Here is a 15562-nt window from a genome sequence, read left to right as displayed (position 1 = left end):
AGGTTTCTATCTACTTATGTAGCTCGTCTAAATTATGTTCATGAAAATTCAGTTGTCGAAAAGTCAATGTTAAAAGGTACAGTTAAAGAGAAAGCAACGCATTTTAAGACAACACTTAAGTTACGTAGACGTATAGTTGTGGATTTAATGATCCTTCTATGTTATTTTTAGGAAGAATTTGTTAAATTTTTTAATATATAGACTTAGCTTATGTTTGGCTCTCTCATTTTATTAAAACTCATTTTTCAAAATTAATTTTCAACAACACATTCTCTTTTAAAATGATTTTATACGTAAACTCAAAATTTTCTATATTTTTTAACCACGCATTCTTCAATAAAACACTATTTCAAAATGCATTTTGACCCAAAAATGGGACTCAAACAGGGTTTTAAAAGTTTAAGTGTTTCCAAGATTTCAGTAGTCTATAATATTTGGTTTAGCAAAACAAATTAATCAAAATATAAATCAAAATCAAAAATTAATTTTAACCATATATTTAATAAAATTCACAATTTTTATTAATTTTTTAATCAAATATTCTTTTAAAATTATAAAATATATACTTTTTAGCAAAATCAAATCGGACTATGGTAGCATGATTTTTATTTAATTCAGTAAATAAAGTTCCAAGCGTGGGAAAAATTTAACCAGGTCCAGGCTACTATAAATATCCCCGTCATTTGGCGCTTTGTTGATTTCAAATCTCTCTCTCAACCTCTCTGAAAAGATTTCTCGAAAGTTCAGTTTTCGCTGTCGAATTTCTAGGGTTTCGCTTTTTTCGATTAATCAATTTGCATTGTAACACTTAATTTGACGAATCTATTCGCAACGAAATCTTACACTGATTTTTAGCTCTTAGTTTCAATCTCTCGAATCTCCAAAGCTTCAATCTGAAGCTCGCGATCAACATTCTGGATTTTTTTTTTTTAATAAATTTCAAAATTAAAGGATTGAGAGACCTTTGGATTGGATTTCTAGGAATTGATTTGTTGCATTTTCGCAGTACAAAATTCGAAATTGAAAATGACGTAGAAATCATAGGACCTTGGCGCTTAATTTCTTCGCGATTTAAATATGAGTAGGCTACAAGGATTGTCAGGAATAAGGAGCCTGGAACAGTTCAAATCTTTGCCAGGATCTGCGAAGACACTATCGATTTCTTCTCGAGCGTCTTCCGGCTCAGTTTCTGCGGGAAGTTTTGCGAATCTGAAGCTCACTGCAGGCTAGTCTACTGTTTACGAAATTTTTTGTTTATCTAAGTCGACTCTTTGTGAAAGTTTTTCTAGATGATTCCGGTCTCTTGATTTACTTTTTTTCTCCAGAGAAATTGGTCAAAGAGCAAGCTTCTGCAAAAACTGACCTTGAACTCGCGGTAAAAAGGATAATTTCATTCTCTTCTCTCTCACTATATCTTTCCCATGTTACATCCGTGTGCATATGCACTCAAGTATTAATATGTTTTTATATGTTGTGTGTGGACATGGTATTGTATGTGTATATGAATTGATAGGCATCTTATTCCGTGTACAGTGCATAGTCAGAATTTCGTCCTGATATCAGGGCATAATAGCATTTTTTTCTCGGAAAGTATTGGACTGTAATGTGATCATCTAAATTCAGAACTCTAAGCTGAAGAAGCTGACAGACCACATTAGGGTGCTGGAGGAGAAATTGCAAATTGCGTGCAATGACAATGCTAAGCTAAAAGTGAAGCAGAAAGAAGACGAGAAGCTCTGGAAAGGGCTTGAATCAAAATTCTCTTCAACAAAGACCTTGTGCGATCAACTTACAGAAACATTGCAGCAATTGGCTGTTCAGGTTCGGGATGGTATGTATTCTTCATAGTAATCATTTGTCACTTTCACGCCTGAAGTTATACTGAGTATAGTTCCAAATTTCAGCTGAAAAGGATAAGGCACTTTTTGAAGGTAAATTCTCCACAACATCAGTTGCTCTTGATAATTTGCACGAGCAGATGAACTCTCTGTCTTTGAGACTGAACTCTTCAGAAAACACAGTTAAAAGCCGTGAGTGATTTCTGTGCCTTATTTCGTCAATATTTTTTTTTTTGTTCTACTGAGAGCTTGATCAGATTTTGTCTAATAACTAGAAATTTTTCTTGCTGAAAAGGATAAGGCACTTTTTGAAGGTAAATTCTCCACAACATCAGTTGCTCTTGATAATTTGCACGAGCAGATGAACTCTCTGTCTTTGAGACTGAACTCTTCAGAAAACACAGTTAAAAGCCGTGAGTGATTTCTGTGCCTTATTTCGTCAATATTTTTTTTTTTTGTTCTACTGAGAGCTTGATCAGATTTTGTCTAATAACTAGAAATTTTTCTTCCTTTACTCTTGTTTTTATGACATGGTTTGTGATTCTTATTCAAGGTGAGAATGAGCTTATGGAACTTGGGCTCGTGAAGGAAAAAATGGAGAACTCGTTCAGGGATGAAAAGAGCAGAGTTGCCATTCTTATTGAGGGGAAAGGTGATACACTATAGCAAGATCTTTTAGACACTACCAAGAAGTTCGCATTTGGGTGAATTGAAAGAGCTCTATACGTGAACTATAAACTCAATTATAGCCTCTTAACCAAGCAATTATAAATTCCTGGTGATGACTTTGATTTTGAGTTATCTCCGTGTAATATATTCACATTTGTCTAGCTATCGCTATTATCATTGACAACATGAAGGTCATCCTACTCTTTGTTTCCATCAAAATAATGCTATAGAAATCAATTTCAATTCATGTCATTACATCTGATTCTACTGCTGCAATCAAGTTCATTCAAGTTCCAGCTAGTTTCTTAATGCATATAACTGTTTGGTCTCTACTCTCCAGACCCTCATCTGTTGCCCTATTCACTCTAGATTTTTTTATCAATTGATGCGGAGAAAGTTCTCTTCTCAACATAGTAGCATCATGGCATAATAATTGCTTTCTTCATCCTATTAGCATAATTAATTTTGTTCAGATAAAAATTCTTGTCTGGGAGTGTCTATGTCAATAAAACTGGATAAAATCTCCTTGTGTTGTTGGATCAGATCTGAAACTCATCATAGAGTTGCTGGAAAGAGTTAATGCTTTCTGTATTATCTCATATCTACTCACTGTACTCACAATGATCATTCCTTTTTCTACTTGATTTTGCTGAATTCACTACTGAGTTGTGAGAATACTATCCAGTTCCTGTTTGACATTTAGATTTATATCCAGATGACATGTCACTAATCTTTTTTTATGGGTGATTTCCCTGAACAAAATGAAAGTTATTAGGTGCATTCTAAGTTTTCAATTTATTTCTGGAATTTTTATTATTGACATGGATAACTACATTGGTACAGTAATTGATATTTGGAAATACAGCTTAAAGTTGGATATGCATTATTATCTGAAGTGGACAAGGTTTTTGACCTTTTTCCTCTACATAAACGTTAGATCTCTATAGTTGAAATTGGCAGCAATTTGGTGGTCTAGGAATAAAATGAACATACTGAAGTTTCAAATATCTTCTAAGGTGATTTAATGTCCTTGATGCTTGTGCAATTCCATAGCACTCTCAGTAATGGAAAGTTGGTATCAGGATTTACTTCTTTTTGTTCATGTATTCATAAATAACTTCAGTTTCAAATGATAGTCCTTCTATTTATTAATTTTTCCATGAACAGATGCTATGATAAAAAATTTGGAAGAAGCTGTATCAACTAATAAAATGGCTCTGGAGGGTTTGACTACTAAGATGGACGCTTTGCATCTTGAACTGAGAACAAAAGAAGATGACCTACGAGATTTAAAGAACAATAAGGAGAAATTGGAGAGGGAAAAAATTGATCTATTATCAAGTAACAAAGATTTTGCTAGCAGATTAGAGAAGGCACTAGCAGAGATAAAGAATGTTGAAGAATTTGTTAATGTGCTGGTCGCAAAGTTTACCGACTTGGAAAATCAAAGTCTGACCTTTGCGGAAAAAGTCATTCAACTTAATGCTCTATTTGATTCATGTTTTAAGCTGGTTCAGCAAGAGAAAGACCTTGCTGCTCAGTGTGCTAAACAAAAATTTGATCAAATACAGAATCAGGCTTTATATGTTACCTCAGAGAAAAATGCGTTACTGCTGGTTAATCAGGAATTGGACGGTAAAGTCATTGAACTTCAGAAAGAACAAGAATTCACAATGGTGCAGCATGCAGAAGAATGCCGTTTAACAGAAGAGAAAATTCTGAAATTAGAGTCTGAAGCTGAAACACTTCTCTCGAAGCAGCTGGAAATGGAAACTTTAATAACCAAGTTGAGGGAAAATATTAATACTTTATCAGAAAAGTCAAGATTGTCAGAGAATAAAATGGTGAATTTCATTTTCTAAATTTGGTTCCGCCACAGTGTGATATGTGCCTTAGCTTGCTGTTTTTTCTTCTGCCATGCAGGAAAAATTGTTATTGAAACTTTCTGAGTTGGAGATGGAGAACAAAGATCTTGCAGAAAAGCTACAAGCAGATATTTTGAAAAAGCAGGATGAAATTTATCTTTTGCAGAAGGAGATAGAGAGAAGTGAAGAAAATGTAGATTCACTACAGAAAAGAGTTAATCAATTTGACAAGGCATTGGATGAGAAGGATCAGCTCATTTCTGAACTCAAGATGAAAGAAAAACAGTTCGAAGATCATAAAGCAGAGGTTTTCAATTTAGTGCTATAGTTTAAGTAATGTTATTATAGCCTCTTGGATGTGTTTCATTAATTATTTAATGATCTGTTCCAGATTCAGGCAGCACTAGCTGATGCTGAAAGCAAGCTTATGGAAGCTAAGAAGCAGCATGATCAGATGTTAGAAAATAAACAGTTGGAACTGTCAAGGCATCTGAAAGAAATATCTCAGAAAAATGATCAGGTGTTCTTCATTATCATCCTCACAAGACATTCATGATTATTAAGCGTTTCTCTTTTTGCCTTTGATCCCTGCAATTAACTTTGGAAGGAGTCTGATAGGCCATTAATGATATACGGAGGAAGTATGAGGTGGACAAGCTGGAGAGTGTTAATCTTGAAAAAGAAAAGGTTCTATCATCCTATTTCTCTTCAGGTTTACTCTTGAAGCAAATTAGTTTTAACTGATGTGATCCTTCAGGCAGATGAAGTTATTGGAGAGATGGAAAGGCAGTGTGAGCAAAGGATTGCAGAATCTCAGAATCACTTGATGCGAGTACAGGAAGAATATGCTGCTATGGTATGCTCTTAGGCAGATGCTATCTTAAACCTAAATAATTTCATATTTTTTATTCTGTTGTCATTTTTTTGTCGAGGCTACTGAATATTCTTCTTTACAGTTTGGTTTAGTGCTTATTCACACATGAGATGACTGCACAGAATTATAAACTTTCCTCTTGATTACAGTTCTTTGTAATCTGAATATGTGAGATATTCATATTCTATATCTGGAGATCTGGGAGTTTGTAGCTTGAAACAATGTATTTATTAATTCTTAATTATTTATAAATGAAAATAAAATGTGATGCCGAAATTTTTTGCTTTCCATTTATTTAGAGATCTAATGTGTGACCTGTTCTTCCCTTGGTTGCACTTTTGCCTGCCTTCCACCATAATAGTAATAATGTCAGCTAGTTGTATACGTTAAAAGTAGTGCTGAGTTGACTTTTATAACTTCTCTGTGCAGATTAGTCGCATTCAGCAAGAACACAATGCAAAAGAAATGAGTCTCATAGCCAAGCACAGCGAAGAGCTAAAATGTCTCCAACTTCAAGCCGAAAATGAATTAAGAGAGGTGTAAATAGTGTAGAGCTTATTAACGAACTAGATATTTCATCATATTGTTTAGCTTTGATTTAGCAATAAAAATTGTGTTTTGTAGAAAACAACAATGCTCAGATCTGAGCATGATGCTCAGTTAAGAGCTATGAAGTGTGAGCATGAAGATGAGTGCACAAGGCTGCAGGAGGAGTTGGACATTCAGAAATCAAAGGTACGTCTTTTAATTGCATTATGAAGTTTTAATAAAGGTACCTTAATGTGGCTATGATTATCACAGGAAGAGAGGCAGAAGACCTTACTGCAAATGCAGTGGAACGTGATGAGTGACAATCCACAAGAGGACCAAGAAGTGAATTCAAAGGTATGTTGGAATAAATAATACACCCCCACCCCCAAAGGAGAAAGTCTCTTTCTTCTGCTACTGCACTGCCAGTAACTGATTAATTATGATAATTATTGTATCTATATTGATTCAATGCAACAGCTTTATATCATGTTATTTCAATCTCATATATGTACAAGAAGAGAAATAGATTATGAGGCCTTTTCTCTGGTCACTTGTAGTGTAAATAAGACCTGGTAATCTGTTTAATCTATAACCATTTCCCCGAATGAATTAACCACGGTTAGTTTCTGTAATGTTGTTGAAAACTGATTTACTAAACTCAATTGCATAATTCTGTAGATTTTTTCTTTTTCTGTGATGCAAACTTGCGTAGCAACGAACACTACTGAACCCACAGAAGAATGAAATCGGACCCAAGAAAGTTCCAAACAATAAGGCTTATGGATTTTGACTCAAAAACGATGGATTAAACAACTCACACAGTCAATAGGACATGTAGACCTTTTAATCACACAATTTAATGAATCTAACCTGAAAATTTTAAAGATTGACCCGAAAATTAAGTGAACCAAGAAACTAAAGCAATTACAAGAATACTTTGATCCTATGATTACACAACCCACAAATCTCACTTTGATTGGTGAACGCCACGATAAGTTATCCCGATAAGTTCGATAAATTGTTCGTGAAGAACAAAGATTTTTAAAGCTTCAAGCCTCGAAAGAGAAATCTCTATTTAACTCATAATTAAAGGTTCTAATGTTACAATGAAAGAAATTTGCTATTTATACCAAATACATAAAAATAATTAAAAAGGAATAAAATTATTAAAATCCTAGTTTCAAAGGAATAAAATACGTCCCAAATAACCTAAAGATAGCAAAAGATAAGAATTCTAGTTAAATTAGGAAACTGGCGCAAATTTGCAAAATTCGGTCCTCAAAGGAACGTTGCAGCCGCATAGTGAAAAGTGATGCGGTCGCATGGTTGATGCAAACTGCCGTGCCCAGATTTCTGCTCCATTGTGTGCGGCCGCAACTCGGGTTATGCCTTGCTGTCGCAAGGCTTGAATTCTTGGCTCCAAATCCAGCTGCTTCGGTTGCCCATTTCCATTGGTTGACAAAGTCTGGTCTAGCAACTTTTGTCTCCCATTCCCTGCAAGTAAACTGATTCCAAGTTTGTTAACTTCAACAATTTATATTTCTTTACTTCAAACAAATAAATTGGCCAGTTTTATTAATACCAATTACGCTTGAAACTCGGCTCGATCTTTCTTCATCAATCGTCAATTCATTGCACTTTTGAGACGTTCCCATGATCACATCATTCTGTGTGCATAATATGTTTGTACTCTTTCAGCTCAAACCACATTAGACTGGGTCAAATCTACGTCTTTCTTATCAGAAGAAACAACGTGAAGGCATCTCACTAATTAATTAGTGACAATATATGAGATTTCTTAGTTAAGTTCATAATTTTCAGGGCTACGCAATTTCGTCCAAGATGAGAAAGTCTGATAGTGGAAATAGAAATCAGCATGCTTTCAAGAGACCAGAAAAGGTGAATAGCAAGGAAATGAACCTTCTCTTTTCCTTTAGCTTTTGCTTCACAAGCAATGTTGTCTTATCGATTTTGGGGTACGTTATGATGTTTGTCTATAGGATTCACCTCACCAGATAGCAAGTCAGACGCCTGTGTCAAATTTGTTGAAAAAAGTTGAAAAAGTGAACGGCGGAAGTCTTCCCCAACACAGTAGGAAGGTGGGACAGTTATTTGTTATTTGGCACATGTTTTTGTTCCCGTATCCCATGCATTGGTTTAATATCTATCAATGTGTCAATCAAAATCTAAGACTCACTGCATCTATTTTCCTCAACCACCTTTCTCGTATCAGGTGACTCATCATGAATATGAAGTTGAAACATCAAACGGTAGAACAGTTACAAAACGACGGAAAACTAAAAGTACGGTCATGTTTGAGGTATGTAAATTCAACCATTCAATATATCACTATATCTATTAGATGTTTGTGCCACATATAAAAGAGATTTCCCATAGTTGGCAGGTAGATTATGCTTACGATCCTAATGTTATAGATCATATGTACCTATAGGACCCAAGGAAGCACAGGAAGAGAGAGACGCCAAAAGCTAAGATTCCCAAAGATTCTACCAAGGCAAGGAGAATCTGGAAAATTATTCCAAGGCTTCTTTTCTCTATGCTTTCCATCTGGGTTTTCGATTTAGTGTTTTTGTATGTCTCGTGGTAGAATTTTGTTTACATACAGAGTGCTCATAAGAGGTTAATTATGACTAATGGGCATTGGGGAAAAAACCTCTTATGTAAATGTGGTTTATCTGCATTTGGAGCTTAATAATGTATCAACTAGGTTGTAAGTAAACATGAAAAATGTATATTTAATGAATAAGTAAACAAAGTAATGTAGTTCTGCTGAGGCTAGGCTTTACTGTTATAGTTTGTCTGCATGAAATGTAGTCTCCTGTGGTGCATTTTATCTTTGTAAGACCACCCACATTTCAGCTGAAAGACTCGGCTCTTATATTATGTTGATTGAATGAAATTAGGTCTTATGTGGTGGTTATATCTGGTATTTTGGTACTGTTGTGCATCACGAAAACATTCACCCGTGCATCCCCATTCACAGACAGATACAATGAGAGAGAGGGAGAGGGACAACAATGAAGTTATGGTTTGATCAACTACATTTTTGAAATTTTAGTAGATTGTTCTAACATTTTACAGTATTTAAATTTTATCCAGGGAGTCAAAGGTGGAGTGCATCCAAATCCTTCCCACATAGGTGATCTGTTCTCAGAAGGATCTTTGAATCCATATGCCGAAGATCCCTATGCATTTGATTAGAGGTACTCTAATTCATATGCAGCTTTCTTGTACTTTAGATTCCTTAATCCTGAATAAAAAACAGTAGATATTTTTTGCCATCCTGGGACAAACCTCACGATATCAAGTGAGCAAAGGGTTTCTCTTGCAAACGTCCTGTTAACTGCCAGGCATGATGTACGATCCTTGCCAAGAAATTTGAAATGATTACTTTCTTGAAATTTAATACCATATCCATTCATCCTGTTCCCCAGAGGTACAAGGTCACCAGAAAGTTTGCCTCTAAGGTTCTCGAATTTCATGTACCACTTGACTATTTTATAAGCCAACTCCTCAAGTTTATGATTACTGGGACTAAGAAACTGCAGATAGAAGCATGGCATTGGGGCCTCAGAATTGGAACTCACAAACAATCACTTCATTATTTATTTATTTTTTGAATACCGTGAGTGTCCGGGCCAGTTTACGCGCACCTCGACTAATATCATAGGTCCTTGAAGTTGACATCTGGGTACTCACCTCAGTGACTCCTGAGGGAACTCAAACTGATAACCATTGAGGAGCAAATTCAAAGTCTGAGCTATCCCTCAAAGTTAACAATCACTTCAAATTTGAAATACTATATATGCTAATTGTATAGACCCATAACATGCTCTACCATACAGTGTAAGTCTGAATGGTCTAGTTGGTTCACCGAAATGGCTATTTCAATATCCTAATATTCCTTTCGAAAAACTGAATGTATTACTATAAGAAATGATGAACATTAAATTAATGGAATGCTATTCCCAGGCCAATCTGAGCTTGAAGTGGCAAAACTCTTTAAGCTAATCAACAGCTCCATAGAAACTCAGTAACTCTCCATCACATTCAGGAGTGTTAAACCCTGTTGTTTAAAATGATGTCTTTTATGTTAATATGTGAAGGCATATGCCTCTTTAATATGAGGCCTTAAGAGGAATTTACATTTTTATCCTTGGCAAACTTCTGACTGACTTAGCAGTCTCAAATTGAGCATTAGTGTTGGTATTAGAGTTTGCTCCCTTGGAATTTATTGGAATTTCTTTATTACACTGCTGCTTTTCCTTGTTTTCAATACATTCTATGTTAGGGGTTTAAATCTGAAAATGAAGACAGCACTAAACTACTATATCGTTGTTTTCCAGGTTTTCAACAAAGTACAATCCTCAATTGATTGCCCACTAAAATAAGACATGAACTGGTCATACAGAGTATCCTGGAGCTTCTGCATTCTATACTATTGGGTTACCATTACATACAATTGCTTCTTTCTGCCAAAATTCAGCTTTCACATTGTGTAAAATGGTTGTATTTTTCGGAATCTCTCCTGGCCAGGAAAATAATTTGGCCATGGCAAGCATTTCAAAATGTCTGGATGAAGTAGCTCGTAGTAAGAGAATTGTTCAGCTATGAATAAGCTTTTGTACAGTGAACCCAGCTTTGCTGGAGGGTTTTAAACAACTCATTTCTTCCGTACAGGAGTTTAGTGTTGCCAATTTTGGCTCTGATTGCATCATTTGTGGTAATAAATAATAGCTTATAAACTCTCAAAATATCTCTGAGACTACTCGATCTTTACATCATTATCTCTACTTTTTCCTTGTTCGTCATATTTAGTGGTCTTCTGATCGAATTTGTATGAAGAATTAGGCATCCAAAATTGAAGTGCATTATAATTTATTTTTCATGGCTGGTGCATTACCAGTCTAATTATGCAAGTACTCATTACGTCCTCGTTTGGTTCTCATTTTTTGAAAATGAAAATGGGTGAAATAATATTTTTTTGAAAAATGAGTAATTGAAAAAGAAGAATTTTTTTTCGATTTACATGTAATATTATTTTATAGAAGTTTGTGTGGTTAAAAATAGGAGAGAAAAATGAAATGTAATAAAATTCAAAAGGGGGGCACATGCCATGTATATATTATCTCATTGTTATGCTACTGTTATAGCTGTTGTTGTATTATTAAAGATTTGTTCGGTAGTGATTATAAGAATTGATTTTTTGATTGTTAGAGAGAAGTGGATTTACCTCTGAATGAGGAAGTAAAAAATGATGGCTAAAATAGTGAAATAAGGATTAAAAAAATTTAATTTTTTGGGGGTGAAAATTTGTTCCCAGACCGGGGGGGCCAACATTCCGGTGGTAAAGTTTTATATCATTTCGCCATGTAATTGGAAGGCTAAGATTTGATTTCATAAGGTGAGGACATAGTTCCACGAGATTCTGCCTTGTGAATTTTTAAGTTTTTCCTTGTAACAATATACCCCAGTCGAAGTTCAAATTTAAATTCAATGAAATGAAGATAACCAAACAAATACGGGACACAAAATTAACGAAACTGCTAAATCAAACTCGCACATTTTACAGCCTTGAAAGTCCCAAAAAGAATTTCACGTGTCAAGCAGTGTAAACTATTTATAGCCAACTCCATTAGAAGTTTAACTGAAAAAGCATCAGTTGAAACTATCATATCTATACATACAGGAACCATAGGAATTTCCACCATTGAAAGCAACGATGATTTCAAAAGACGACCAGCAAAAGGAGAGTCCAGAGGAAGAATACAAGCAACTCCATTTCAACACAAATCCTCAGCTTCTTGTTCTTCAGTTTCTCCTTCACCAACGCTATTTTTAGATCCTCAATTTCCTCTTCATTCTGAACACCACAAAACAACAGTATGAATTTATTATATTCCCAAATCAACTCTGTTTTATCAGTTATTAGTGGGTGTGTTCGTGTGTGGATATCTACATTCCGGACTTCAGATCAAACTCGAACAAATTAAACAATTATTTTGAAGAGAATCAACAAAAATTGCGATCCACTAATTAGGTATCTGTCTGTATAGATCTATACATACATTCGTAGGAACACACACAAATGTATTCATAGAAAGCATATGTTAGAAAGCGAAGGAGAGGGACCTTTAGGGTAATGTTTGAAGTTGAATTATTAGGGGAATTTTTTAGGGAAGATAGAAGAATCGCAGCTTTAGCACATCTAATGGCGACTTGAGACTTCATTGCCTGAGTCTGGCCCCCTCTTTCGTCACCGATCTTCTCCATTTTACTCTCTTGCGAATTGATTTCAGATTCTGGAACTCTCAGCTCTTTTTCATCTACTCCTCTCTCAGTCTCTCTGATTTTTTTAAGGAAGCGCGGGAACTGAAAGGTCTCGAACCTTCTTAATAGACTTTTATATTTATAAATAAAAGTGGAAATTACATCCATTGGCGCTGTTTTAATAATATTTCCATTAATACTGACTTCTTAAGGTAAGAGTGGTTAAATTATTTTTTTTAAAAAAAAAGTTGAACCCTAATCTTGAGGGTCCCCATCGTCCTGCGCCTAAAACTTTGTGAAGAAGGTAAATTGCGGGATGTGCCCTAACAGGCCAGGGAACAAGAGCTGTCTGTACACTACGCCTACAAGGAGTCCAATTTCATATCCCCACACTGCAGCTGTCAATAAGACGTGAGATATTCTCACTCCTGTCCTTTGCACCACTAGACTATGCCCCAGAGGGCAAGAGTGGTTAAATTTTAGTTAACTGAGAGAGGGGTTTTTAAGCATTGGGCAAAGAGTAGTTCACTGGTTATAAAGCAGTCCCCTTCTAAAGAAAATCATAATCTCTTGCTATTTTGGAACTTGAAGTTGAGTCATCTGATTCTCCTAGTCGGCGATTTACTCATTCATTGGTTAAGATGGAACCGCTATTAAATGAAATCCGTGTTTCACACTCGTCTAAAACTAGACGGTAAATCATTATTTCACTTAAGGACCCAAAGAAGGAAAAGAGAGTGATTGAAGCAGTAGATTTAACCAGTTGACGACTCCATGAAAGTATCGAGTACGCTGCCTGTCAATTCGACATGTGAACTCCATTCCTTTGCTCTCTTCTTTTTAAAATTTCTGCCTTTTATACACATACGAAAAACCTCATTGTGTAATTATTCAAATCAATTTCTTACATTTTTCCATCCAAAAGTCTCAATCACTATTTTCGCATGATTTTTTTTTTTATATATATAAAATAAGCTTAATTATGAGCCCTTATGTTCTCAGATACATTGGGATGACAAGGGTCTATATTAGGTTACTGCAAAGTTAAGATTTTATATTTGTTACTGATTGAAATCTTTGCACTAAGGCTAATTATTGATTTGGATAAATATAGACATCTAAGGTTGGCAATGTTTAAAGACTCTCCAAAATTAAAATCTTGCCCATTGCACTCTCCAATCACATTTCTTGCATTCCAGAAATCAATGTGCGCGTGCACACACACACACACACACACAAAAGACGTGGAGAAATTTACGTTGAATCTCAATATTTAACTTAAAGTTTAATATCAAGTGATGAGTCATATATATAGCATAAGATAAGCTCGTGCTTAGTACATCATTTTTCATATTTCTCCGATTTCACCTTAGTGAATTTCCCTTTTCTTTCGTTTTTTCCAAGAGGTGCAGGAAAAAGACTATATCATTGGTACTAAAAATACCATGTCCCTGAGAACAAGACACACAAATTCTTAGCACAGAAGGCTTAACCTCGGATTAAACAACTTAGGGCTTGTGTCTGGTGGGTGCATGAATTTGCAGTTGGGACATGCAGGAGAAGACTTGTACATCATCACCAACATGTAACATTTCTCGCATACTGCAGTTACCATTTCTTGTTGTTCCCCTTCACATGTTAACCAAGAAGGCGAACGGGTAAGGCCTGACCCAGGCTCGGTATTATCACCTGATGAATTCTGCTTCATCATAAAGCTATTGTGCTGTTCTTGGATATCGTTCTTCTTTTCCAGTGATCCGCAGGGCAAATTGAGTTCAAGATCTAAGCTCATAGGAGAAGGATTCAAAGGCTCTGGATTTATTGTACTTCTTGGATCACTTAATGTCCTCTTTTGGGTCCTTGTGTTGTAGAAGTATAGTTCACCTGACTGCATTCAAAAGAGCACATACTCATTAATTGAGCTATAGGGTTGCAGTCATTTGAAACTTTCTTTCCATGTATACGAGATAAAGAAAGAAGTTCTCGAATTTTGAAAAAAACTAGAACCAAAAAATAAATAAATAAATAAATCTACATATTGTAGAACCATGGTTAGACTTTGATTAACATAATTTAAGATGTTGACTTGATGAACACTAGACAGTTGATGCCTAGCATATGATACCTTTATATCGAGGCAGCGTTGCCACTCTAAAGGTAATGGTGTCTCATGTTGTGCGAAAGTATCGAGTATCGGTTTCACGATTTTGACTTTCTCTGGCTTCTCGGAGATTTTATCTTCGTGATCATCCCACTTCCTCTTCTTCAATGAGTTTTCTGACTCTTGAACCATTTTTCCGTTCATCATGGTATAGCGTATGGAGATCAATTCAAAGACGACAAGCTCATCTCTCTCTATACATTACAGGTCTCACTCTAGAGCGAGAGACTGAATTTATTAGAATAGTGAAAAGGTTTGGATATATATAGGCAAATTTGGAAACTTTTATTGTGAAACTGATCATCAAAGTGCCATCTTTGTGTACGTATGTGACGTGCTCTTTAAGTGAAGAAGTTGGGCTTGCAATTACTATGTAGCTCCAAGCTGCTTAAATTCTAGCTAACCGCTCTTTGGTCAGTGTGCACATCCATGCACCACTTGACACACCTGATCTTAATTGCAAATATTAATTTATCCATTACATTTGCATCCAAATTGATGGCTTAATGTAAGAATGGTTGGTTTCTTGTTCCATACTATCTCTAAATCCATACTTTTAGTTGGTATGCTAGACTTAACAATAGTGAACAAAAATGTTCAACCAACAAATTTTGCCCTAGAAGCCTTCTTAGGTTTTTCCAAGTGATTAGATATTCGATTGAAACTTCCACGGTCTCTCTAAATGATAACATTGATCGACCATGGGTTGTGGCCGGCGATTTCAATTCTGCACGAGTTGATATGCACAACGCCTAGTATCCATCGTTTACGGCTGAGACTATTGAGGTATCTAATCCCATTCTTGCAAATCCTTTTGTTTAATCTTAGAAATATGAAAAATACATATTTTTCATATTTTGAAGGGTTCTTGAGATTGAGAGTTAAATATTAATGAATTTAGAGAGTTAACCTTTTTTTTTCTTGAGTTTCCTTTTGAATATCAAGTTGTTTTCCGCCCAATAGTGTGATATTATATGTTTTTAAAAATCCTTTTTTTTTAATAGTGGAAGTGATACAATTTTATTCTTTCCAACGGATAATCAACATCATTTATTTTTTTAACCATGTCGTATCAAACATGTCACTAATACAGAAATACTCGACTCTGACTCCTAGAAAGACATTCTTAATGCAAGAATTCAAAAATATAGTGCACCCATGATCCAACCGAGTTGAGAATTATCCCAAATTACTAAACCCATAATAAGATTTCTTGAACTTCGTAGGGCGGTGGGGATCCTTTAAAAGGGTGGGAAGTTTGGAATTGTCATTAAATTGCAGTGTCTGTAAACAGTTGAAGGTGTCTTTAATGGACGTTCATAACTCCAACTTT

The 15562-nt window shown here is 35.3% G+C and overlaps 3 protein-coding genes across 4 annotated transcripts; 1 reads left to right on the top strand and 2 right to left on the bottom strand.

The window, feature by feature from the left end:
* The first annotated feature begins 689 nt into the window (after positions 1–689).
* Positions 690–10554, top strand: LOC111376401 (synaptonemal complex protein 1-like). 2 transcript variants are annotated; one of them, XM_022999362.1, is made up of 19 exons: positions 690–1225; positions 1326–1375; positions 1624–1831; positions 1905–2030; positions 2392–2490; positions 3675–4351; positions 4431–4679; positions 4764–4892; positions 4991–5059; positions 5130–5228; positions 5676–5783; positions 5871–5981; positions 6048–6131; positions 7599–7676; positions 7778–7876; positions 8011–8097; positions 8230–8292; positions 8898–9001; positions 10145–10554. In XM_022999362.1, the coding sequence occupies exons 1-18, from the start codon at positions 1078–1080 to the stop codon at positions 8997–8999; spliced, it is 2586 nt and encodes an 861-aa protein (XP_022855130.1). In that variant the 5' UTR covers positions 690–1077; the 3' UTR covers positions 9000–9001; positions 10145–10554. The 2 variants fall into 2 exon arrangements, with proteins under 2 accessions (XP_022855130.1, XP_022855131.1); XM_022999363.1 differs by lacking the exon at positions 8230–8292.
* A 768-nt stretch (positions 10555–11322) lies between these two features.
* LOC111376400 lies at positions 11323–13183 on the bottom strand. Its single transcript, XM_022999361.1, has 2 exons — positions 11931–13183; positions 11323–11661 (listed from the first exon to the last, which is right to left on the bottom strand). Exons 1-2 carry the CDS (start codon positions 12234–12236, stop codon positions 11527–11529), a joined length of 441 nt encoding a protein of 146 aa, XP_022855129.1. The 5' UTR covers positions 12237–13183; the 3' UTR covers positions 11323–11526.
* A 144-nt stretch (positions 13184–13327) lies between these two features.
* On the bottom strand, positions 13328–14574 carry LOC111376399. Its single transcript, XM_022999360.1, has 2 exons — positions 14194–14574; positions 13328–13956 (listed from the first exon to the last, which is right to left on the bottom strand). Exons 1-2 carry the CDS (start codon positions 14374–14376, stop codon positions 13543–13545), a joined length of 597 nt encoding a protein of 198 aa, XP_022855128.1. The 5' UTR covers positions 14377–14574; the 3' UTR covers positions 13328–13542.
* Positions 14575–15562: the final 988 nt, after the last annotated feature.

The sequence above is a fragment of the Olea europaea genome, unplaced genomic scaffold (genome assembly GCF_002742605.1).
Source record: "Olea europaea var. sylvestris unplaced genomic scaffold, O_europaea_v1 scaffold1500, whole genome shotgun sequence".
Taxonomy (NCBI): domain Eukaryota; kingdom Viridiplantae; phylum Streptophyta; class Magnoliopsida; order Lamiales; family Oleaceae; genus Olea; species Olea europaea.
Note: the sequence above shows the minus strand (reverse complement) of the source record. Positions and strands in the feature narration are given on the sequence as shown.

Bases quoted from the DNA above. Each gene is read 5' to 3' on its own strand.
- LOC111376400 (XM_022999361.1), bottom strand. From the start codon at position 12,236: ATGGATGTAATTTCCACTTTTATTTATAAATATAAAAGTCTATTAAGA. The intron at 11,662-11,930 runs GTCCCTCTCCTT...TGTGGTGTTCAG, and splicing joins CTTCAAACATTACCCTAAAG to AATGAAGAGGAAATTGAGGA.
- LOC111376401 (XM_022999362.1), top strand. From the start codon at position 1,078: ATGAGTAGGCTACAAGGATTGTCAGGAATAAGGAGCCTGGAACAGTTC. The intron at 2,031-2,391 runs GTGAGTGATTTC...TTCTTATTCAAG, and splicing joins AGAAAACACAGTTAAAAGCC to GTGAGAATGAGCTTATGGAA. The intron at 5,982-6,047 runs GTACGTCTTTTA...TGATTATCACAG, and splicing joins TGGACATTCAGAAATCAAAG to GAAGAGAGGCAGAAGACCTT.
- LOC111376399 (XM_022999360.1), bottom strand. From the start codon at position 14,376: ATGATGAACGGAAAAATGGTTCAAGAGTCAGAAAACTCATTGAAGAAG. The intron at 13,957-14,193 runs GTATCATATGCT...TTTTGAATGCAG, and splicing joins AACGCTGCCTCGATATAAAG to TCAGGTGAACTATACTTCTA.